At 38.3% G+C, this 24,115-nt stretch overlaps 1 protein-coding gene and 1 long non-coding RNA gene across 16 annotated transcripts in view; one reads left to right on the forward strand and one right to left on the reverse strand.

The window, feature by feature from the left end:
• mbnl2 (muscleblind-like splicing regulator 2) overlaps positions 1 to 16,250 on the reverse strand; it is a 66,844-nt gene extending 50,594 nt beyond the window's left edge. For 3 of the 15 annotated variants that reach the window (XM_055206198.2, XM_055206200.2, XM_055206197.2), the window contains exons 1-2: positions 16,050 to 16,247; positions 530 to 1,234 (exon numbers count right to left, since the gene is read on the reverse strand). In XM_055206198.2, coding sequence (XP_055062173.1) covers positions 530 to 703 — 174 coding nt within the window. In that variant the 5' untranslated portion in view covers positions 704 to 1,234; positions 16,050 to 16,247. Of the gene's footprint in view, positions 1 to 529; positions 1,235 to 9,438; positions 9,580 to 10,156; positions 10,398 to 15,561; positions 15,581 to 15,754; positions 15,897 to 16,049 lie in introns of those variants that run through there. The other 12 variants (XM_055206188.2, XM_055206199.2, XM_055206196.2 and 9 more) reach the window with 10 other exon arrangements.
• Positions 16,185 to 17,392, forward strand: LOC129445089 (uncharacterized). The gene is made up of 2 exons (XR_008644707.2): positions 16,185 to 16,321; positions 16,481 to 17,392. It is a non-coding gene; the product is annotated as an uncharacterized lncRNA (long non-coding RNA).
• Positions 17,393 to 24,115: the final 6,723 nt, after the last annotated feature.

Raw genomic sequence — 24,115 nt, forward strand, 5'->3', positions numbered from 1 at the left:
TAGTTGAACTGTTACATGTTTGCTTAATATTTCTTTAGACAGATCCATCTTTTCTATTCATTTTCCATTAAATGATGCGATCTGATGGGTTTAAAGCTCTGTTTGTTTCTTATGTGATTGGTGAGCGCAGGTGTCGTGTAGTTTACTCCTGGGTCATACAGATCACCTGATTTCTCACAACATACACAGACAGATGACATGCTGATTTGTCTTGTGTTTATGAGAAAATATGATATACTCACTTGTGTCTTATCTGAACTAGATTAACAAATGTGCAATGATTAATGTTATTTATTTGATGTTTATATGAACAAAAGTGCACTTACATGTAAAATCTATTTTAAATTTGGTTTGCATCAGTACAATTTCTAGAAATTGTTCGCAAAACCTTTTTATTACCTTGCTTTTGCTATTGTTTTATAAAACAAGTTTGACAATGGTTACGCCCAACAACAATTAAGACATTGTAAAGCGTTCATCGTGCCAGATTTACATACACCCCGAAAACATGACGTTAGGTGTGACTTACCTTCAGTGAGTCAAAGCAGGCGATCACCCTTCCATTCTCCACCTGGCAGCTCTTGGGCGGATGCGCGAATTTGCATTCCTCGTCGCTACGCGAGCACGTGCCTCTCTGAAACTGCCGGCACACCTCCAGCGTCAGCCATTTTGTGTCTCTTATTGAAGCGATGTTTAACGCCATGGCAAAACTGAACCTTCGGCCGCTTTGGTGAAAGGTGTCAGGGATAGTTTCGAGCAGTCAGAATCTACCTGTACAGTATGTTGTTTTTATTTCTTGCTGGGGCCTTTAAAAAGAGATGTCACATTGAAAGCCCCTGTAGCAATAGCATTGGAGATGGCCGCTACCAGGAAAGCTGTCAATCTCTGCCGAGTCGCTCATCAGTCACTTAGTCCCAGGTGCACAACATGGACGCAACAATAAGAACATGCTCCGGGACATTCGCAGCACTGATGTCCTTTTTTTCTGCGAGATGTGGATAATGCTATTTGAAGGCAATGACTCTCCTTGGAATAATATCTAATGACGGTCTGTAAATGAATGAAGCGTGACGTTTCCTTGTGCTTTGGCAAGACGGAGGAAATGAGATCTTTTCGCCGTGTTGACACTACATAGGGTCGGACGAGACGGAGGCTAAGCTAGTGTTGTTTACAGTGTGGGATGTGAGCAGCTTCAAGTAGAAACATCGTCATAGAAGGCACTTCTGTCCGGGATCTGGAAAATAAAAGAGCACAGAGGAAAGTTTGATTCAGGTCATTCAGACGCTTACATAAATATGACTAAAAGTATTGATTAAACAGCAGAAAGCTTTCCAACAAGCCTTTGTACTGTCATATGTGGACGCTGAAGCAATCAAAATGAATGAATCATTTCAGGACAACACATCTGGATTAACTATGCATTTATATTTAGCTTCTATATTTAGTCTCCAAAAGGTTATTTGTGGCTCTTTTGTACAAAATCGCTGCTATTCATAATTTTTTTAAACAAAATTTTATCATGATATATATAAATATTTATGTGGAGATTACATTTTTATATTAGGGATGCACCGATACAAAATGTATGTGCCGATACCAATATTCGATTACTTACATTGACATATCGATACTGATAGTTTTCCTATAGATACTGAAGTCCAGAGTATAGTTTGTTTTTTACGTGTACAAGAATGTATGCGCAAAGCCTTGTCAAGCATAGTTTTTACGTTCTACGTTTTAAAAAACTACTTCTATGTACACAGACATTCGACGCATGCGTATTGCAACAAAACGCAATGCATCTTCTGGCTGCGTAATGCATTATCCTTTACGTGCATATGTGAGCTGCACATACAAAGTCTGGCGGTGTACCTGCACTGTACGCCGACCCTCGCGTATGCGTAAAAACAGAACTATACTACTAGCTTTAGCCTACTTCTTGTTAGAAATCGTAGAAGGGAAGAGTATACAAACTCCACTTCTTCACTTTTCACCAATGGAAGAGAGTGAACGGGCGTGGTCCATCTTTTTTTTACAGTCTATGGAATAAACTGGGAATTTGAAAAAAATTGCAAAGGTGTCTATAACATGGAATAGGCTTTGTGCCCAGCTGCACTGCTTCCTGAACTTCGGCCAGCTCCTTGTTTCTTGTCTGCCATTGTTGGACAAACTGATTAATCCAGGTGTGCCTGACCTCAGTAGTCACAACAACAATAATCAGACACACCTGGATCAATCAGTTTGTCCAATAATGGCAGACAGGAAACAAGAAGCTGGCTGAAGTTCAGGAAGTAGTGCAGCTGGGCATAAAGCCTATTTAAATGTATTTTATAAAAAAATCTTGAAGCATAATTTTGTTTAAAGGAATAGTCTAGTAGTTATACGAGCAAGTATGGTGGCACAAAATAAAACGTGGCGCTTTTCTAAGCGGATTTAAAAGGGTAATATTGTATAGCACTTTTGGGAGTACTTCGACTCAGTAACACTCTCCCTCATTATGAGAGGGAGAAGGGGAGCGGATTTTTAAAAATTCCCCAGATTAAGTTCCTATGTAAAGTTTCCAGAAATGTATTGGAAACATTCCACCCCTTTGCAACACTATCTGGGAAAAATGCTTTAATCTGCCGATATCAATCATAGGCATATATATCGGTGCATCACTACTTTATAGACCAAATGATTTTTTTTAATAATGTGATAATAGTGTTGCATAGCCCTAGTACGATAGTAAAAGACCACACAATGTTGGACTAAATTTTCAGTTCCGATGCAGTCAGATAGTTCAACAGCACAGAGCAATATACACTTAAAAGAAATATAATTAACATGTATTTTCTTAAACCATTGCTGTAACTTAAACTCGAATCTCAAACTAGCTCCATGGTAACCATCAGATCACAGAAGAACAGAACATGTGGTAAAGTCTAGTAACTGGCACGAACCCAGGTACACAGTAGCACCAACCCACCCAAACAAAGTTTTAAAGACTGCCTAACCTGTTGAGTAATGCACACTGATCATTTAGCCAACAGAAAACACGCAGCGTCGCAATGTTCCTGGCAGCCACCCAACTGCATGAAAACAAGTAAAACAGATGCGTATCCCAGCCGCGACGACCGCAGCCAATGTGTGCCACAAGACCTCCACCCAACAACACGGTTCAAACACTGTGCCACCAAAAATACACAGACATAGGGAGAGAGAAATACAAACCCAGACAGACACATATCAAACTATCAGGAGGAAACTATCAACCCCAAATCATTTTTGGCAGATTTTGAAAAAGCATACCTAGACTCCAAAACACACCGGCTCTGGCATGACGCATGAACCTGAAATAAAGCGCTTTTCTCGGAACATCTGGAAATATTTTCTTGTGCAAACTAAGGGAGAGGAGAACAGGAGGGGGTGGTGAAGTCAGATGAAACGGGGCTGTAAAACCCATAGCTGCCCCTTAAGAAACTGTTTGCCGTGTAATGACAGACACATCCCCAACGCTTATTCCAAACCCAACAGACAACCAAACACCTGCCCAAACCTTCAGATTAGGTAGAATACAATTATTGTGGTGAGGTTTAGTATGCATAAAACCTGTTTAAACTTGGTTTGATCTAAATTCAGTAGTATTTAGTAGTACTCATACTCATTTTGTGATATGCAGATTGTAAGTGTAAAATACTTGACATACATTGCCAAAAATGGTGCATACAATTGAGCACAATGATACATGGTTTTCTACATTTTGACGGACCTTTCCATTCCTTGTTTATTGTACTGAATAAATCAATAACAACCCTTTAATTTGCTATGGCTGACAAAATTTGAGACATGTTTACAGATATTAAAATAAAAAATGATGAATAATGTTGAAATGTCATGGACACAACCAAGCAACATGGAGATTTATTGTTGCATACTATGCACCACTCACCTACTTAAAAAATAAGTAGGTCCTATTAATCATATGGTGTTCAGTGTGCACTATGCAGTGTAGTATTCCATTCCTGTCATAGCCACTAGGATTGATTCACTTCATTATTTCGCTCGTAGTAATCCAGATCCATTTTTTGTCTTTCACCAATAACACAAATCGAGCATCAGACAAATCTAATGAACTCGAGTGTGTCTTTCATTTTCCACTCTTGTTGCCAAGGGTCTTTTTCCTCCATCTATTTCCCATAATGCCTAGCAACCACAAGATCGCAGACTCAAAGAAAATCTAATTGAGCTGTAATGAGAGAAATCGACCCTTTCAAAAAAGTACAACAGGTGTAGCGCAACAGAAACACGAGCAGATGTGCACAACCCAGAAAGCGTTATGCAATGACGAAACACGACATTAAAATAAACACGTGCTTTACCAAAACAACATGCGTGAGCTTTGTGAGTTATAAGACAGCAAAAGCTAAAGCTCAGTCACTTTAAGATAAGTCAAGATGACAAGTCAAACAACTGAGGTTCAAACTGTCAACTAGCTATTTCTTCATTATACAAAGCTTTCTGGTACAGCTGTAACGTGAGATTCTTGTGTGAAACATCATTTGAGCTCTTGAAAACACATTAGCAAAGCTTTCACCTTGGCAAAACTTTAAAGGAGACTTCATAGGAAAAGGGCAGATAGCCTTAAAATGAAAAAAAATCCCAGTGTTGGATGACAGAATTTTTAATTTTTCAATCTACGCTCCATTGTCGCATTCATTTCAATCTTTCCATCATTAAATGAAACGGCCTGCAATACTCGTCACGCACACGGTCTCTACGGAAAGATTTAATTTCATAGCCTTACCCCCGGAGAGTCACCCATAAAAAATGGGATAGAAACCATGTCAGATGTGACCTCGTGCAATTAATCCTCATGTATTTTTAGAAGTCAGAAACCCGATGGTCTAATTTATGAGGTGAATGACAGTTAAAGGGTTCTTTGGTAATACAATCTGTCAGCTAGAAGTGCTTAAAGCTTGTAAACTGACATAATAGACCACCAAAAAGTGAGGACCGTTACTATCAGCTCTCCGTTCAAGGTGCAATGAAGTATATATATGCATTGATCATCCGACCAGAGACCTTAAATGGCCGATGATCCGGTCAGTCATTCCCACGACATTCCGATTCCGATCGGTCCTTTTGTTGCCAGTGACCCAAGCAATAACGTCACACTCGCAGTGGAAGCAGCATCCGACCCGTTATCCAACAGCAGCATTAATTTAATTCCGTACCTGGAAAAGTGATTCGTTTGACAAAGACGGACCGCCCCCACAAATCGCACCATAATTACAAACCTTCAGACTGTTAACACAAATAAGACTTTTAAAAACACTTGCCTTTCAGTACGAAAACAAGTCGAAATGGTCTTGGGTTTAAGACCCTGATATTTGAACATCTAACATATTGTCAGTGATCCATTGAGATCTGCTCAAAAGATCCTGTAATTTAATGCAGTTTGGGTGAAAGTGCAATGTTTCATTTTTCATTTCATGATAAAAATAAAGTTTTTGGGCCTTTTAGAAAAAATCTGAATCAGCAGGTCACACCTACAGGAAAATCGGCAAGAAATTTGCAATCGGTGCATCTCTACAATGAAGCAACCACAAGTTCACCCGGCAAACATACGGTATTGGTTAAAATCAACCCAGAACGTTGAAGTTAAAACGAAACAGCAGTAAAAGACGAACCATGAAAGCACAGCTGCGAACCAACATTTGCTTTATTCGTTGGAGCTACCGCCGTTCCAGGCAAATCGATGCAAATGGCTCCACATCAGCTGACCGTTCAACTGAGGACAGCATTGAGCAAAGACGAGGGCTGGTTAACTCCACATGACATGATAATATCTGGTTAGGGCGTTCAGTGACAACTTATGTTTATACAAGAGTGGCCACAAGACTGCAAGACATAAAATAAAAGCTGTAAATAAAATCATAACCAAATAAACAAAGAGTTGAGAAGCTGTAAGATTTTGTGAATGATGCATGTTTAAATTGGTTCGGGTCATATGTATGATCACTTGGTGACCGTTACTGAAATGACTGTAATAGTTAACTTATTGCATTGACAGACAGATAATGTGCATGGAAGGAAGGTGTCTGCAATTGTTTCTTGTTGCGACCTGCAGAAATTAGCAGTGTCTGTGTGCTCTGTCCTCCATATAATGATAAGTCAAGAACACCTAAACCAAGACCAGACAAGCACTCTTTAAATTCACCTAAAAGACATATCCTAGCCCTGGGGTGGTACCTTTTTTAAAAAGTACTCCTTTGTACCCAAATGGTGAATATTGGTACCTCAAAGGTACATATCTGTGCCAAAATGGTACATACTAGGACCTTTTGAAAAGGTACTGTCCCAGTGACAACTTTTGTACCTTCTCGTACCATTTCTCTGAGAGTGCACCTTAACCCAAATGTAGCTTATTGTTATGTTGTTTGATGCTTTCCCATTTGTAAGTTGCTTTGGCAAAGTAGCTAAGCTGCTAATACAAACATTTTAGCTTCAATCCCAAGCAGAGCTGAACCAACAACAGATCGAGTCAGTGAGATTCCCTTGAGGAGATCATCCGACCTCTTTATTAAAGGTGTCTGCAGACTAACCAATGGATCTCTTAAGATCTAAATGAACAACAACAAAAACAACAAGAACTTCTGATAATCCGTAAAGCCTGATTTATAGTCGTGCATAAGCTCTAGGCCGTAAGTTATCCGTAGCCTGTGTGTAGCTCTGCGTAGCATGACATGCACCTCGCAAAATTTTTAACAGCATGTCAGTTCTACGCGGACCGCAAGCGCTGTGATTGGTCCACCAGAACCCCTCCCGTCAGGTAAAAAAAAACTGATCTTACAGGCGTGGATACTGCCTACAAGCGTTCTGCGCTTGTGTTTGCACTTTGACGAGGACAACGATGCAAAAGTATAAATGAAAACCAACGCAGAACCTACGCCGTAGGACCAACGCACAACTATAACGAGCCCTTAAGGACAACTTAGAACGCTGTATTATGCGTGCCAGGCCAGTAGATGGCGATGTTACCACGCAAAGAAATCCTACATGCCTGCGCACAGTCTTCTACATAGCGATAAATACAAACCATCAAGATGGCAACAGCATCAAGCAGCTTGGTTTAAATGGACAGTGAGGTAGATTTATTACTACAAGTGACCCTGGACTATAAAGTGACAAAATGTAGTTAACTTTGTTGGGGAAATGTTAACAAACTCAGTATCTTGAGCAGCACGAAATACAGTGCTGCAGACCACCACTGTTGTTTTGGTTATTCTTGTGCAGGCCTATAGACTGAATGTATTTTTTGGCAGTATTTTACCACCGCGATAGTAATGCATCAATTCATGGTTGGGGCGGTGGTTATAGAATGTGTGCGTGTGGGCATACATATATTTTGAAATATAAAATGTAAATGAGAATCAGATATTTGTATCTTAACAAACATGCATGTTCATAGGCAGCGATTTATTTTCGCTAGCGGGTGCTCGTCACAACATCAAGCAATGCTCAGGTAACTTAGCAATGGCAGACGCTCTGGAGAGCACAAGTACTTGGAAAAGAAGGAATAAAGTGGCACAGTCACGTTTTCGGCATGGTTTTAGATGCAAAATCTGAATTTATCCAAGCACTGCAGATATTGCAACTCGTGAGATCTACCAATCAGAGAGACTCCCAAATTTCAAAAGTGTATTTTATTAAAATTATTGAACAGATGTGCTTGGTCATCTTGCTCGAGCCGACCCCTGGAGATCCAACGGGAACGATGCCCTATGTTCGTGTTTATTGTAGCACTTCCATCCGTGAAACAACACACGGTTCAATTTAGGAACCTGTTTTGGATTATAATGTTTCCAGTCTTCCAATAAATGCGTAGATGGTGTACTGGTAACGCAGATTGATATTTTTTCACAACGTTGACCAAGAGAGAATATCTTGGCTCATTGTTCCGCCCCCAAGCCTGCGGGTCATCACTGATATCAGTTGCCTCCCCTTGCAAATAGCGCACTAAATCCGAGTCTGCAGGCCATTTGCGTTCACATGAACTTGAAAGACATCTTTCACCCACTAGCAAGCAGCACACTCTGGGCATCATTCATGTCCACATACTACAATAATCATTATGAAAACTATAAAGAGAGAATAAATGCCAAATTTAAAACAATCCGGTCCTCCTTGACTTAAGGGCTCGTTATAGTCGTGCGTAGGTCCTACGGCGTAGCAGTGACGGCGTAGGTTCCGTGTCGGTTTTCATTTATACTTTTGCGTCGTCGTCCACGTCGACGTGCAAACACACGCGCGACCGCTGGTAGGCAGTATCCACGCGTGTAACCACAGTAGCAGCAGAAGAAGTCACAGAAGAAGAAGCTAAGCAAGTTAACCCGCAAACGAAGAAGAAACAGCAACTTTTTGTGTATAATTTGAGAAGACCAGCAATGATGGAAGTAAATAAACAGCGATTTTTGATGTAGTTTGAGTTAAATCACTCCTCAACTTGGCTCATCTTTGTTTTCACCGTCACAAACGGAAATACCTACAGTATGACGCAGTTTTTTTTACCTGACGGAAGGGGTTCTGGTGGACCAATCACAGCGCTTGCGGTCCGCGTAGATCTGACGCACTGTTAAAAATTTTGTGAGGTGCGCGTCAGGCTACGTAGGATCTACGCACGACTATAAATCGCCCTTAATGCCTTACTATCTACCAATGCATCAAACATAGTTAAAATTTCTAATTTCCCAAAACAGAACTGACACAATGTTGGTACTGAATCCAACGCAGTATATAAAGACAAAATCTAATGCTATAGAGGTACACACAGCACTTATTCGATGTGGTCAGCAAAACCAGGTGTGTCATAAGATAATAGCCTTAATCTAAAACTAAATCTGGGTGACCTAAGTTATTATCTTCATAACGCCAAGGCCACTTTTATCCCCCAGATCATCGTCTCCAGATATTTATAGCCGTGTGAACGACAGACGTGTCGTGCTGGTACTGCGCTCCTATCCTCAGGCTGTGTGAAACTGATGTACAATTTAATTAAGAAGATCATTTAGGCACTAATCTGATCTACAGTACTTGGCAAAAGACAGACATTATGCACCGTCTTTCAAAAAGCTATTGCATGATAAAAGCAGGTTTTACTTAGAAAAACGAGACTGCCAACTTACTTTTAAATAAAGGTTTGACAGGTAGACATATTTCTGCCCCCTTTATAAAATCACAACCTATGTTCAAATATTCCCTTCAGTCTAAAATAAACATTCATTTGACATAACATAAATGTTGACAGTACGCTAGGAAAATGTTGGCACGAAGTCAGGCTTCTCTTCTTAAGTGCGCAATACGACAGCCCGACTAAAATCAGCTCATAAGAAAGGGTAATTTGTTCACGAAAAATGCCTAGCAGCTGTTAAGCGTTAAAAGGTGAGACCTAATTACCTTTCCATGTATGTCTCAACGCATTTCAGATCGATTTAGAAGACTGCTGCTTCTCTCACTGCAAATATAGAGTCAGTGGCTGTCTGGACTGTTTTCATGAGTTTTTTTTTTTTTAAACGGGAAGGGCAGAGTCAGTCTGACTATAAAAAAAACACGTTCTTCCTCCTAAAACATTTGCCAACTGTTCGACACAAATGCGGCCTTTTCCTGCCACGGCGCAAGTCCTGCTCTCTAAAGTCTGTACTGCATGACTAGTCGGATTTGAGCTTGCGTATATGAAGTTTATAACGTTGAAATAAAATCCACAGATTAGACTATTTTACAGACGTGCTTGCCCAGCACTAAAGCAGAAAACTTTGGATTGATTTCAAGTGCGATAAAAAACGTTTGCCAAAGAAAACAAAACTTCAAACCTTCACACAAACATGCATTTGGTTTGCGGTCGAATGCAAACCAATTAGTCACTCCAACTACAGAATATGGAAAGCATTACTAAAATCAAAACTACAATACTGAAAACAAACCGGAAAGGCATGGGAAATGGGATACACATGGGACAAAGACAGGAATAGGACAACTTACTGACACAACTCCACACCTCGTCCTAACCCCCCTCCCCACCACACACACACACACCCCTGCCTGCATGCAGCATATTGCAGCAAAATTCCTTATGGTGGGAAAAAAAACGAAATTAAAAGAGAAAGAGTCCTCCCACCTTGTCGGAATAACTGAGCCTCCTCCGCGTTTCCTCTCTTGGTTTACGCAAAGAGGCACCTGGTGCGACGATCGGACTCATTCACTTCACCCTCTCCAGATATAACGGCCTCGTGAATCTCTGTCATTGCCCGTGTGCAGTCGTGAGCTGAAGGCCCATGCCGAGACGGGGATACAGTGCAGAAAGCACCAGCACGTCCTGCTGCTGAACTATCTGGCTGAAACATTTCCAGCCATTCCCACCCCCCTCCTCCTGCCAGACTGCCTCCGGCTACGGGCCGCCCATCCGTGATCCAGCCAATAGCATTCCGCATTCCCTGTCTAAGGCTCTGTTGTTGGACGAGTTTCCCTCAACTGGCAGGCTGACCTCAGAGCTTCAGACGACCGCCTCCTCACACATTTCTAAATGCTGATCTTAAAAGGTATTTCCCCGATTTTGCAGCATAGCAACAGAGAATTTAAAGTCTCCCCGAATCACATACTGCGTTTTTGAGATGTGAAATCTATCACAAAAAAGCCTTTTATCTTTTAAAAATAAATTTGGTGTTACAAGACACTAACAAATGAATCACATATCAATATGATAATGACATTGCATTATGGTGCCAGATGCGGAAAGCTTTAGATATTACAAATGGCAACTTCAGACGTCACATCTTAATTCTGCAGTTTTGTTATTTTTTTATTATCAACTGTACTCAATTACACATGAAACTGCCTTATAAACAGAAAGCAATACATTCGCCCTCAAGGCAGTGTTTGTATAATCACACAGCGACTAAATTATTAAGTCTAACACCTCCATCGAACCCAGCATCTCTGCCTCCCTCCAAGGTCTCTGCATCCCCTGGCAACCCATCGCTATGACAATGAGCATCGTTACCGTAGGGCAACGAGGACACATCTCCTCCCCTACCTTCGTGACAGGAAGCCTCTTGGCGTCACGTGAGGGATGATGCAGTGGGGAAGAAGTGATGAGTCAGACCCGCTTCACGATGTTTCTATGGAAATCAATACAACAGCTGTAGCCTCCTGCTTTCAGGGGCTCTCAATCCTGCAGCCGCACTGCAATTATGTGACAGCCAAAGTGCTTTTACAAAAGCTACGGCAAATGATGTTAAAACAATGCGCTGCTTAGACGTCAATGGAGTGAGACACTCACTCACTAATGCGACTGCCGAGTAACCCTGGTGGTAACCCGACTGTCAACTATCAATTTGATTAAGTTGGTTTACTTAAATTTACTAAGAAATTGCGAATATTGAGATGATTTAACATATAAAAATGAGGTCATATACTGCATGCTTTGAAAAACATTTGCATCTGGCTTAAAGGGATAGTTCGGCCAAAAACGATATTAAACCCATGATTTACTCACCCCGAAGCGTCCGAGATGCATATGTCCATCATTTTTCAGACGTACACATTTTCAGTTATTTTACAAAATGTTTTAGATCTTTCAGTTAATTAAATGTAAAGTTACGAGGTCCACATCCTTCAAGTCCAAAAAATATGCATCCATCCTTCACAAAATAAATCCAAACGGCTCCAGGATAATAAACAAAGGCGTTCTGAGGGTAATCCGCGCTATTTTGTTGTAGAAATATCCAAATTTAAAAACTTTATAAACGAAAAAAAACTAGCTTCCAGTAGCGCCGCCATCTTAGTCGCGTCCGCATTCAAGATGAGAGCATACGCAGTTTACGGAGGTTTCCACGCCCTCCGCATTTGTCATACGTCACTAAGAAAAGTGCGTACACTACGCTAATAGTCTCTCCTGAATACAGAGGAGTCTAAGATGGCGGCGCTAACGAAAGCTAGTTGTTTTATAAAGTTTTAAATATGGATATTTCTACAACAACACCGCGCAGATTAGCCTCAGAAGACCTTTGTTGATCATCCTGGAGCCGTTTGGATTTCTTTGGGGAAGGATATATGCACATTTTTTGGACTTAAAGGAGCTGGACCCCATTACTTTACTGTTTATAAGACATTTTCTAAAATAACTGAAAATGTGTTCGTCTGAAAAATGATGGACATATGCATCTCGGACGGCCTAGGGGTGAGTAAAAAATGTATGAGTTTAACATAATTTTTACCCGAACTATACCTTTAAGAAATTAACTAAGCTAAACATGCATTTTAGTGCATGTGCATGCATGCAACTTTTGTTGAAGAAAATAACACGTACAATGTTTTAATACGAAATTAATTTAGGGGTCGTCAGTGGCGGCCGGTGACTTTTTTCGAGGGCTCATGATGCGAAGCTCGTCACAACATGTATTTGGCCCGTCGTGTGTGGCTCATCATGTCAAAATATGTGTTCGGTACGTCATGTTAACTTATGTTCATCACGCGTCATGTCAAAATACGAGCCTGCTGCAGACGCTTCTAAGTGGTTTATGATAAAAACACGCTGGCGTTTACCAGATACTCGTTTAATCTCATGTGTAATCAGAGTTTAGTGTTAAGTGAGTGTCTTGCGAGTATCTTGTGAACGTGAGCGTATGTCTTATCATAAACCCTTTCGACGCGTGTGCAGCAGGCACGTATTTTGACAAGACAAATGATGCACATAGGTTCACATTACTCAAATAACACATATTTTGACATGACGAGCAACACACGACACTCCAAACACATATTTTCAAGTTACCGGCCACCACTGGGGTTCGGCATCCCTTGCTGTCTAAGATAAATGATTTAATCTTCAATATAATGCATGGAATCTGACTCATCCTTTTAGACACCAAATCATTTATTGACAGAGACATCAAGTCTAAATATTTTACTTCCAGGTTCTTGCTTTTCCGTGTTTAATTGCTCTGACTAACAGAGCTATTATATTACAAACATCAATTATAAGTTCTCGTGGAGCATAGGTTAATGATTACTTTATCGAATGTGTTATATTGTTAATGTTCTACAGAAATGTAAACCACCTCCAAGTTTTCTGTTTCAGACTGTAATCGATTCTTAGCAGCATGCAGATCCATCAAGATCACCTTATGTTAAAAGTGACTCGAGTAAATAAAGATTTCTGCGTACATCCTCAAACTATTATTATGATTTGCAACAGTGCACCATGTAATGCCTCTTTACAATGAATCACTTCTATTTGTATTTTTCCTTGTAAAGTGCTTTTGGGTGAATAAGAATAAAAGCCTCTGCTAAACGAATTAATGTAAATAAATGGAAATTGAAAGACACATTATGCGACCTATTTCTGATTGGTTAGCGTAACATTCAGAATTGGATACTTCAATAAGAAAACGTATTTGCATGAGAGAGGACTGATCCAATGACAACTGCTAGATATAAACTCCATGACACTGACAAGCAAAAACAATTTAAAACAGACGCTTCTGTAAGATATTACTGCAGTAAAATTAGATATGGATCGATGCATTGATGCCACACATAAAATATCGATATGAGGTATCTTTATTTTGACACTTTCCTTGACCTAACGTCCATCCACGCATTTCCGCTAACGCGCACGTTTTCATTTATTTTCGTGTGCTAGTGTCAGCAAGTGAATGCAATCCAGCAACAAAGCGGTTGAAGCAGCGAAAACACAGCGAAAGACGCAGAAGACGCGATGACTGCTATTAGACGCAAATTGTGGGTTTGGAAATATTTTGTATTTGAAAAATTGATTGGAAACACAGATTGGCAAAAAACCTTTGTTAGCACCAGCTGAAACGCTAAAGACTTTGACTGTTGCCATCATAAGCTTAATTTTATGACATTTTTCCCTTATCATTTTTTTTCTATATTTAAAAAAAGTGTATTTTTTCTTAGTTTGTTGTTATTAATGTCCCAATTGGGCCAGAGATTGTGCCTTTTTAGTGAAACGTTCATGTTATATATTTTAATTGCATCCGTAAGTTTTTAAAAAAGTAACGTAAATGTTGTCGACATTGTATCATATCGCAATGAACTGTCCGATTTACACCCCCAAGTGAAATGCCTATTAGATCCTAATTTAAATACAAAACTAACATTTAAATCACTTAACAAGAAAGTTGCAATACCTGCTGCGAGGGCAAATTAAAATGAGATCATGGAATTAGATTCCGATTCAGGTCATACCTGCATTATGCTTATTGAGATTAAGAAAAGCATCTTAGCATATATCACATCTCTCTCAGCAGTTTCTCAAGTAACTCACCCCTTAGGGTTATTAACAATGGTCTTATTATAGTAAAGGTGTTTTGAAATATTTGTACCATTATAGTTTAACTACAAATAAACTGTGGCTAGTTAAAACAAACTTTTATGGTTACCACAAATTATACAGTTAAACTATGGTTAGTTACTGTAGTAAAACCATATTTATTATCAGATCATTTTCAGGTTCTTCTTTAAGCTAACTCGGATATGCTTATCAAAGTCCCATGGTATTACTATCTGATACCATCAGCATATCGTGGTACACAACGCAGCACTTTTGGGTCAAGTCCCATCTACAACTAGATCCACCATGATTCGACGCGTAGACTGCCACGTGAAGCGTTATGGACATCTGGCGTCGATTGCATCCCGGGTAGACGGTATCACACGCCCGTTGCTTGTGTTGGAAACGGTGGTGATGATAACAGTGTGTTAAAGGGATAGTTCACCCCAAAATAAAAATTCTGTCTTCATATACTCACCCTCATGTTGTTACAAACCTGTATACATTTATTTGTTCAGGTGACCAAAAAGAAAGCTATTATGAGGAATGTTTGAAACCAAACGATCATGAAGCCCCCTGACTTCCATAGTAGGATAAAAGAATACTATGGAAGTGAATGGGGCTCATGATCGGTTTGGTTACAAACATTCCTTAATGTCTTATTTTGTGGTCATCAGAACAAAGAAATCTATACAGGTTTGTAACAACATGAAAGTGACTAAATTATGACAGAATTTAAATTTTTGGGTGAACTATCTCTTTAATGCACTGGTTGTTATGGGTCTCACGCGCTCGGCGCGCGCACAGGGTGTGGCGCGGGATTTGGGAGCGGTTTCGTGACCGGACTAGTTTGGGGAACGGCGTGTGACCCGAGTCTTGAATGTAAATGTTTGGGTATTATGAAGACATTACTGCATTTACCAGATGCGATGTATAAAGTGACGGGATTTATTCTAAACACGCGTCTAAACCTAAAATATAAACTGTGCGTTTTAAACCACACAATATGTAACTTATGTCAACATTTACATAAATAAGCTTCCTCAGACTGCATACTCAGACACAAACTCATATATTTGACAGGAAAGATTACACTGACTAATCGCGCGAGATTTATACACTGACGTGATTTATTCCGTTAAATTCTCCTCACGGAGGGATGACGCGGGGAAAAGGCGTCACTAACTTAAACTAATACAGACTAAGTACGATTTTGAGCGACTCACCCACTCCGTTTACATGTACACATGTTTTTCCGTCAAAATATAAACTCCTACTCAACTTGAACTTGACAGAAATCGCAGCGCTGCTCCTTTCTGACAGAAGCACGCAGAAATCTGTTTAATTCTCTTCACGAAGACATGACGCGGAAAAAAAACAGGCAATCATCTTCAACTTAAACACTCAAAACAAACAAACATCATACGTTAGGTTATTTCAGCTAGTTATACACGAACGCTGCGTCAACTTCACCATCCTCTGTCACGTTAACGGTGATTTATAGGGCGGCCGGGATCGCGGGCAATCCGCGCAAACGTGGAAAGTTGTCGCGCACTTCTTTCGCTCTCGCTCGGTTTACTGGAGCCATGTCGACATCACAGAGCGACGATTTCTTAACGCGCTTTCCGCGTGCAATGACACGGTCATTTTAAACCGGGCAAAGCCTGGTCAGCTTTTTTTGAAAGGTTAAATGACTAGTGTTCATGCAGCTTACCTGGTAAACGTGACCTGCTTCTGCTTCTTGACCAAATCGCGCAGCCAGCGCAAATTCCCGATGAAAATCCGGCGCGAACGACGCGTTAGGTCAGATGAGTTGACGTTTGTTTTCTAAGCGAAGCGAACATTCTCGTCGGTCCACTGGTCAGGCGACTGGTTTAGATTTTACACCCAACTCAAGTTAGTTTACCAAGAAGCTGGTCGTGCAACAAGCTGCTCTGACAGCTCGTGGGAGGAGGGACCAAGTCATGTGACAGGGCCGGGGGGGCGGTTATGTACTAATGTTTAAATGCATCTTTTAACGTATATTTTCCTTTATTTTAATCACATATACGTATTTAACACGTTAAAACGATGTTATTGATATGTCAGTTTAATGTAGTAAAACATTTTGCCATGACACTCGTTTTATAAACCCCCTGTTTACAGTGTGAGGTGGTACGGTCCAAATGAATGTCAGGAGCCCTGGGAAGGGCAAGGGTCTGCTTGTTGCCGTGGAAACAACAGTGAATCTCCCGCGGGCACAATGGATGTGGGCTACAGTGCTGGTAAATCAACATGATGTACATCATAGATACACTAGTGATGGCTTAACCAGCAACAGTTTACATGTCGAGTTAGCTGAGTGGCACCACTGTACCCATCATAGCTAGAGAAAGAGATAAGGTGTAGGGGTTATGTTGTCATGACTTTTCACTGTAGGCTAGTTAATATTTGTTTGGGAAGATTTGTTACGGGCACAGGTAAATGTATACAAATACAGATACAGGTTTTGTAACACACACATTGTCACACAAAAGTAATATAAAAATACATAACAGAAAGTAATATTTAAGAAATAAAACATACATAACTACTTGCACTTTAATAAAATGTTTTATACTGCTGTAAAAAGAAATAGTAATAAAACATTTCACATTTAAGTTACACTGTAAAAAAAGAAGGCAATGCTGTAAATGGTACTGTATAGTCTCATATGAAAGTACTAGGGAAAGATAATAACATCATTAATGAATATGGTGACTGCATATTACAAACAGCCTTGTGTACTGTTCACATTCCCTGTTGGATAGTGAAAATAGATGCAAGCTAGGCAAATATGATACATCACGGGTTATCAAGAGGCTTGTTACAACGATTGCCTACCGAGCATCCAAATCCTTTAACATTTTCTCCTGCTCTGTGTCTTTGTTTTTCTTTTGCAATTCGCTCTGTTACACTTTGAGATGAGGGCAAATGTTTGTGGTTACTTTGATTAGAGTTATGACAGAACAATACAATGCCTGCGAGAGCAAGACTTTATCACTGTCCAAGATTTTGCTTTTGATGAAACAGATTTTGTGTGTATTGAAAAAGTAATCTAGGTTAGCATGAAAAAACAAAAAAAATTAAGAAAAACATACATAATGAATATGATGTCATGCAACAAGGCATTTGTATGAGGAATTGTGATGTATTAACCTACGGATAACCCTTTAATCCAGACTTTCTCCAGAAAAATCGATGTGTCAGCATTCTCGTTCCTAAGGGAACTCATTAGGCTAGCAGATCATCAATTAACATTGACCTAAAGGTGATTAAATAAGTACTTTAAAGAAATATATAATTCCCAATATATACTAATAGGTCTTTTAAGGATAGTAGTTTGTTATAAAGACCATTATAACCTTATATCAAATATGTACAGTAAATGCATCAAATAACCTATAATGAAACTCAACAACTGTTATTCGTCTTGAAAGCATGTTTAAATCCCATTTCTAGATGTAAGTCTGAAGATGGTTGATATAAAAATGTTTGTGGGAGTTTGTCAAAACATTCCTAAAATTACCTAGAGTTTAATGATAATATTGTTAATGCACTGCCCGTGCAATGAGTGACCTCTTCGATTATTTAAAATCACAACATTGAATTACTTCAACCTTGACCTTATATACTGTACTGTACAGTCTTTCACTTTTTACAGTGTGGCTCCATGTTTGCGAGATCAGATGACTCTTATGTTGTATCACAAACAATAAGCTGATTCTTAAATTCCAATTAGTAATGTGAAGTATGTAAATACTATCAGTGTTAAAGACTTACAAATTATGCCATTTCAGGAATTTGCGGCAAGCTATATCAAAATAAAACTATTTTTTTTTACAAATTTAGTGTGTTGTCTTATAGCTATAGCTGTTATAGGTACATTCTTGGGTACATAATGTGTTATAGGTACATAATGTGATGTGTTATATGTACATTCTTAGGTACATAATGTGTTATAGGTACATAATGTGATGTTTTATATGTACATTCTTAAGTACATAATGTGTTATAGGTACATAATGTATTGCGTTTTTGCTATATAATGTGTTATAGGTACATTTTAGGTACATAATGTGTTATAGTGTACATAATGTGTACATTGTTAGCTACATAATGTGTTATAGGTACATTATGTGATGTGTTATATGTACATTCTTAGGTACATAATGTGTTATAGGTACATAATGTTTTATAGGTACAGAATGTGTTGCATTTTTGCTATATAATGTGTTATAGGTACATTCTTAGGTACATAATGTGTTATAGGTACATAATGTAATGTGTTATATGTACATTCTTAGGTACATAATGTGTTATAGGTACATAATGTGTTATAGGTATAGAATGTGTTGCATTTTTGCTATATAATGTGTTATAGGGACATTTTTAGGTACATAATGTGTTATAGGTATATTTTTAGGTACATAATGTGTTATAGGTACATTTTTAGGTACATAATGTGTTATAGGTACATTCTTGGGTACATAATGTGTTATAGTGTACATAATGTGTACATTGTTAGCTACATAATGTGTTATAGGTACATTATGTGATGTGTTATATGTACATTTTTAGGAACATAATGTGTTATAGGTACATTCTTGGGTACATAATGTGTTATAGGTACATAATGTGATGTGTTATATGTACCTGCTTAGGCAACTAAAATTGACAACGTCATTGACCAACTAAAACCTGGTCTAAAGTCTATGGTGCAATAGTGTTTTTGTTATTTAAAGAGCACGTTAGTAATATGCGCCTATAAACCGGATGACAACGCGGGTTTGCTTATCACATACATGGATGCGCAGCAGCACTAAAACGCTTTTAAATATGAAAAACTAAAGGATTGAAATGTAAAAGATTATTGAGTCTCTTGGACATAAATGAAGACCGATTATGAGACGTTAGAAGGCGTAAAGAGCTGCTTCACAGCTTGGTAAGTAAATAAATGTTTTGCTTTGAACAAATGCATCTATTTTTAAATGTCTTTTTAAATGCTACCTCACGGATTTATTGTATATGATGACTTTGTACCTGTGGATATGGTTAGATGAGAAACATGTTTAAGTAATGCTTTTTTAAAAAAACATGGTGCTGTCCGAGTGCTGAAATGGCTCTCCGCACGTTTGTAAATTCTTTATCTCTTGTTTGTTACAAATAAAAGTATTTTTAGAGTACAAACTTATAACTGCTCATTATTTTATGAGATTACAATGATTATGTAGGATATCGATACAATTACAGCAATTAAAAGCCTGCTATTTTTACTTCTATGTCTGAAAGAAAACCGCATTTAAAAGTTTTAATCCAAAAATAACAATTTTAGTAAAAATGAAAACAATACAATTTAAAAGCCAGGGAAGTTTTCTTTACAGAAATAGAACGTTATTTTTAGGTTAGTTTAACGTTTTTCTAACCTTAGGGGAACGTTAAACTAACCTAAAAATAACGTTCCCCAACGTTATTCTAACGTTACCGTAACTTTCCTGGCTAAACAAAAACAAAGAATATCCTGGAACCTAAAACTAACGTTATTCTAACGTTAGGGGGACGTTTTGGGAACCAAAAATTGTTTGCTTTGATATGCACAGTTGACATGGAAAAAAACAGTTCAATGATCTACAGGACAGTGCGCGTTGCCGTGGCTCCGTGCACGCACTAAAAGAGCGCGCAGAGCTCAAGCCTCCAGCTGCAGTGAAGTATGGATTACTAAAGTACGGCACGTCTATTAGTGGCTACATTCCATGTTGTGTTTTTATCTATCATATCAATCTAAAATAAGTAAAACACATTTCTATATAAGGAGGAATAAAACAATATATTAATAACAAAATCTATAATAATTAAATTATTTTATTACTGGAAAAATTGCCTATTGAAATATTATATGAATGTATTATAACACAGGTTATTTTAAATAAAAATACCTCAACACATCAGACATTGTATTTAGATAACATTGTATTTTATCAAATATATAAATAACAAATGAGTTCAACACAATAAAGACGACTTATAACTGATATTTCTATTATTCCATTATTAAGTTACAACAATTAATAACATCATCTCTTCATATAGACGGAAATCACTAAAATATATTTAAATTCTCACATATAAGTTACTAAGTGAAGAAAGAAAATAGAAACCTCTAGAATAACTGTGAGACTGCGGTTAAACCTATTGGACAAATAAATAAACATTTCATTCACTTTAGGTTAACAGATCAGTTTAACGTTAGCCGAATAGCTCTCAGTTTTTTTTTACAACAATCAAAAGCTTCTAGCATCACATTTCTTCATGGAAATCATTAAAATATATTGTACTTGAGTAAAAGTAAAGATACAAAATATTACTCCAGTAAAAGTAGAAGTAGGCCTACTTGCTTAAAATTTTTACTTGAGTAAAAGTATTTGCCTCAAAATGTACTTAAAAAGTACTGTGATTTATGTCTGTATCATAATTCGATTGGCTCACCAATCTATTCATAGAAGGACATTAATTAATCAGACACTGATGTCTATTAAAATTATCATAAGCATAAAACCTTAAAGCCAAAAAAATTCCTTTTACACCAAATGAAATAACAGGATTTGAGAGCAGTTAGTCTCATTTCAAGATTTATTTGTTAAATAATTTAACAGTTTAAGTGTAGTAAAAACTTAAGGCACAGATTCATAGGAATTTTCTTTTACTATCTGGAGGTTGATGGAGCCTCGTCTCTTGTTTCCTTTCCTTCATGATGTTACAGCAACCTACCTTTTAATGTTGGCTACCATGCTTTCTCTGCAAAAGAAAAGATCTAGAAATCAATCTCCCTTCATTAAAAAAAATACAACAAGCCTTACAGAATATAATTTAAGAAACATTTAATGTGCTTTAGCATGTCATATGTAGGCTATATATTTTTTTAGCAACACAATGAAACAGTTTTATGCAAGCTACTGTTAAGATTACTCATTTAAAATATCACCAGAATAAAAATGTCTTACCTGTACATGTTTCCTTAGATTTGAAGGAGTATTCTTGTAAAAAGAAATAGCACAGTTTCAATGCAGACAGAGAAGACACGAAGGACTCGTTCTTTTTATTCAAGGACTTTAAAAACTCGTATAAATAAGGCCATTGTTATTGTGGCGAGTTATTTCCTCCGTTGTTTATGAATGCAGTTTCGTCTGGCTGCTGCACTTGTGTCTCTTAACTTACTTGAACCCCCAGCAGCAACCAAAACAAGTTCAAAACGAAGCGCGTGTAGTACCCTGATTGGTGGTTTGACACGTCATCTTAGTTTGCCCAGAGCCATCTATCTATCTCTAATGGCTCTGAGTTTGCCCAGTAAACTTTTTATCCAGTGATAAATAAAAAGAAACGGTCGATTTTTCAAAATGTTGTAGAGTAAAAAGTAAAATATTTGACTTTAAAATGTAGTAAAGTAAAAGTCTCCCAAAATAAAAGTACTTGAGTAAAGTACAGATACGAAAAAAAACGACTTAAGTACAGTAACGAATTTCATTTACTTCACTGTCCAAAACTGCCTAAAGAGAACGTTCCCGCATCGTTATTATTTGGGTCCCCAAAAAATAACCAAAAGATAACCAAAAACCAACGTTAGGGTAACGTTCTGTGTTTGCTGGGATTCTTCTGGCATCCCTCCTCCTTCTCATCTTCTCCTTATAAGTGCTCATTTTTTTCGTCTATTCTGTTACTTGAACTTTTGGCACGAGCCTGACCTAAGGTTCGAGCTGTCTTCTAGAATAGCAAGTGACGTTAATTTACTGTTAATTATTAAGACTAAATTGGGCGAGCCATTTTGTTAAACAATAAAAAGTAATCCGCCAAAATATAGTTTTACACGTCTATTAAATTAAAGCCGTTATTAATTTTCCTCACGCATGGTTCTTTGCCTCCCTTTTAAACCGTTATAGGCTACATTTCGAAAAGGAGGTTTTTCAGCACTTGGTTTGAACAGCAACTCAGCAATCAACACCCAACCCCAAAAGGTGAAGCCGGTCCGCGGGGTAAAAAAAAAAAAAAAGGTTGGGGACCCCTGACATAGACGACAGAGACAGGTAAGATCTGCTTAATTCAGCGGTAAGTTTTATTATTTCATCTCAAATAGCCTATCAAATGGTTCGTGCTCTCTATCATTAAAATCAATCACATCAAACAGCACGCGCAAGTTTTATGTACTTGTCAATGCCGCTCACAATTGTTGCTAATGACGGTTACTGGTCACTAAACACGCGCTCAAGCGCGCGGTATGGGTGCTTGTCAATCACGGGGATTAAATTCTGCGGGCGCGGATTCCGTTCGGCCCTGGTTATACTGTAGGTAGGCCTACATTTTTTAGGTACATAATGTGTTATAGCTGCTTTTTTAGATAAATAATGTGTTATAGGTACATTTTAGGTACATAATTAGGTACAATATGTGATATTTAGTTGCCCAACACTGAAATTAATTCCTTTATATAGTTAGGTACAAACTTGTGGATGGTTAAAATACCCTGCATGTTCTCAACAAGGGAGGATCTTCAATTTATGTCAAGCCTCCAATATTTCATAACATCTGCGCAATTAGCACGTTATTCTGGAGTGTTGGGTGTAAATATGTCAATGCTTATTTTAAACTTGTGCAACAAAAGCAGCGCAATGCCAAAAAGATTTCAATCAGCATTCCTCAAAGCCATAAGTGCTGAGTGAGACGTCCTCCCAAACCCTCCCCAGAGTTCACCAGTCCTCCACAAACAGATCTCCTCGGGGATTAAATGCATTACATAAGAACAAACAACACAGGTTACGCAGCTGTGCCTCTGAGACGATGTTATGTACATCGTGACTGGCCGAAAAGAAACCATTTTACAAAGAAAAGCATTGCTGTGTAGATTTCCCATCAAAACATTCCTGCTATTTACCCCAGTGGTGGTATAGAGCTGTTGAATGTGCCTATAATGACATAAGTGTGGTCTCACACAGTCATGTGAAATAGTGTTGTTCGTGAAGGTGGAGAGAAATGTACTGCGACCTATTATGTTGAGTAACCGCCTAAATAGACCTCCGGAGACAACTGCTAATTCCAGACTTTTACATCATCACGACATGAGACGCCCCACCTTGAATAACATCGGCCTCTAAATTTAATCTCCGTTCAATTTGAAGCCAGCACAGACGAGTAGAAAAACATCTCAGAATAAATATCCGTCTGTGACAAATTGGGAATCGTATTCAAACCGCCATTTTGAGGATCGTTTTGATGTGAGTCAAAGGTTCACGGCTGGAGAGAAAGACAAAGAGCCACTGGTTGAGCTCTGCTGTGGAAAGGTCAGCTTTCGTGATACCATACAACCCCAAAAACACACACAAGCACACAGATTTATAAAATATCAACTATAACCTGTATGTGAATGTAAATCCACCTGTCTATTAATGCTCTCTGAAAGCCTTTAGAAATCTTTTATAGAAAGACTTTCATAATAGTCGCAGCTCTGTTTTCTAGTGGAAGCATTTTGTGCAGCATTTAGCGCAAATATGTTTATCTTTAAAGGATTAGTCAATTTTCTTTAAAAATTTCAAGATAATTTACTCACCACCATGTTATCCAAACTGTTGATGTCTTTCTTTGTTCAGTCAAGAAGAAATTATGTTTTTTGAGGAAAACATTCCAGGATGTTTCTCATTATAATGGACTTTAATGGACACCAACATTTAACAGTTTTAATGCAGTTTAAAATTGCAGCTTTAAAGGACTCTAAAC

Source organism: Misgurnus anguillicaudatus, chromosome 3 (genome assembly GCF_027580225.2).
Source record: "Misgurnus anguillicaudatus chromosome 3, ASM2758022v2, whole genome shotgun sequence".
Classification (NCBI taxonomy): domain Eukaryota; kingdom Metazoa; phylum Chordata; class Actinopteri; order Cypriniformes; family Cobitidae; genus Misgurnus; species Misgurnus anguillicaudatus.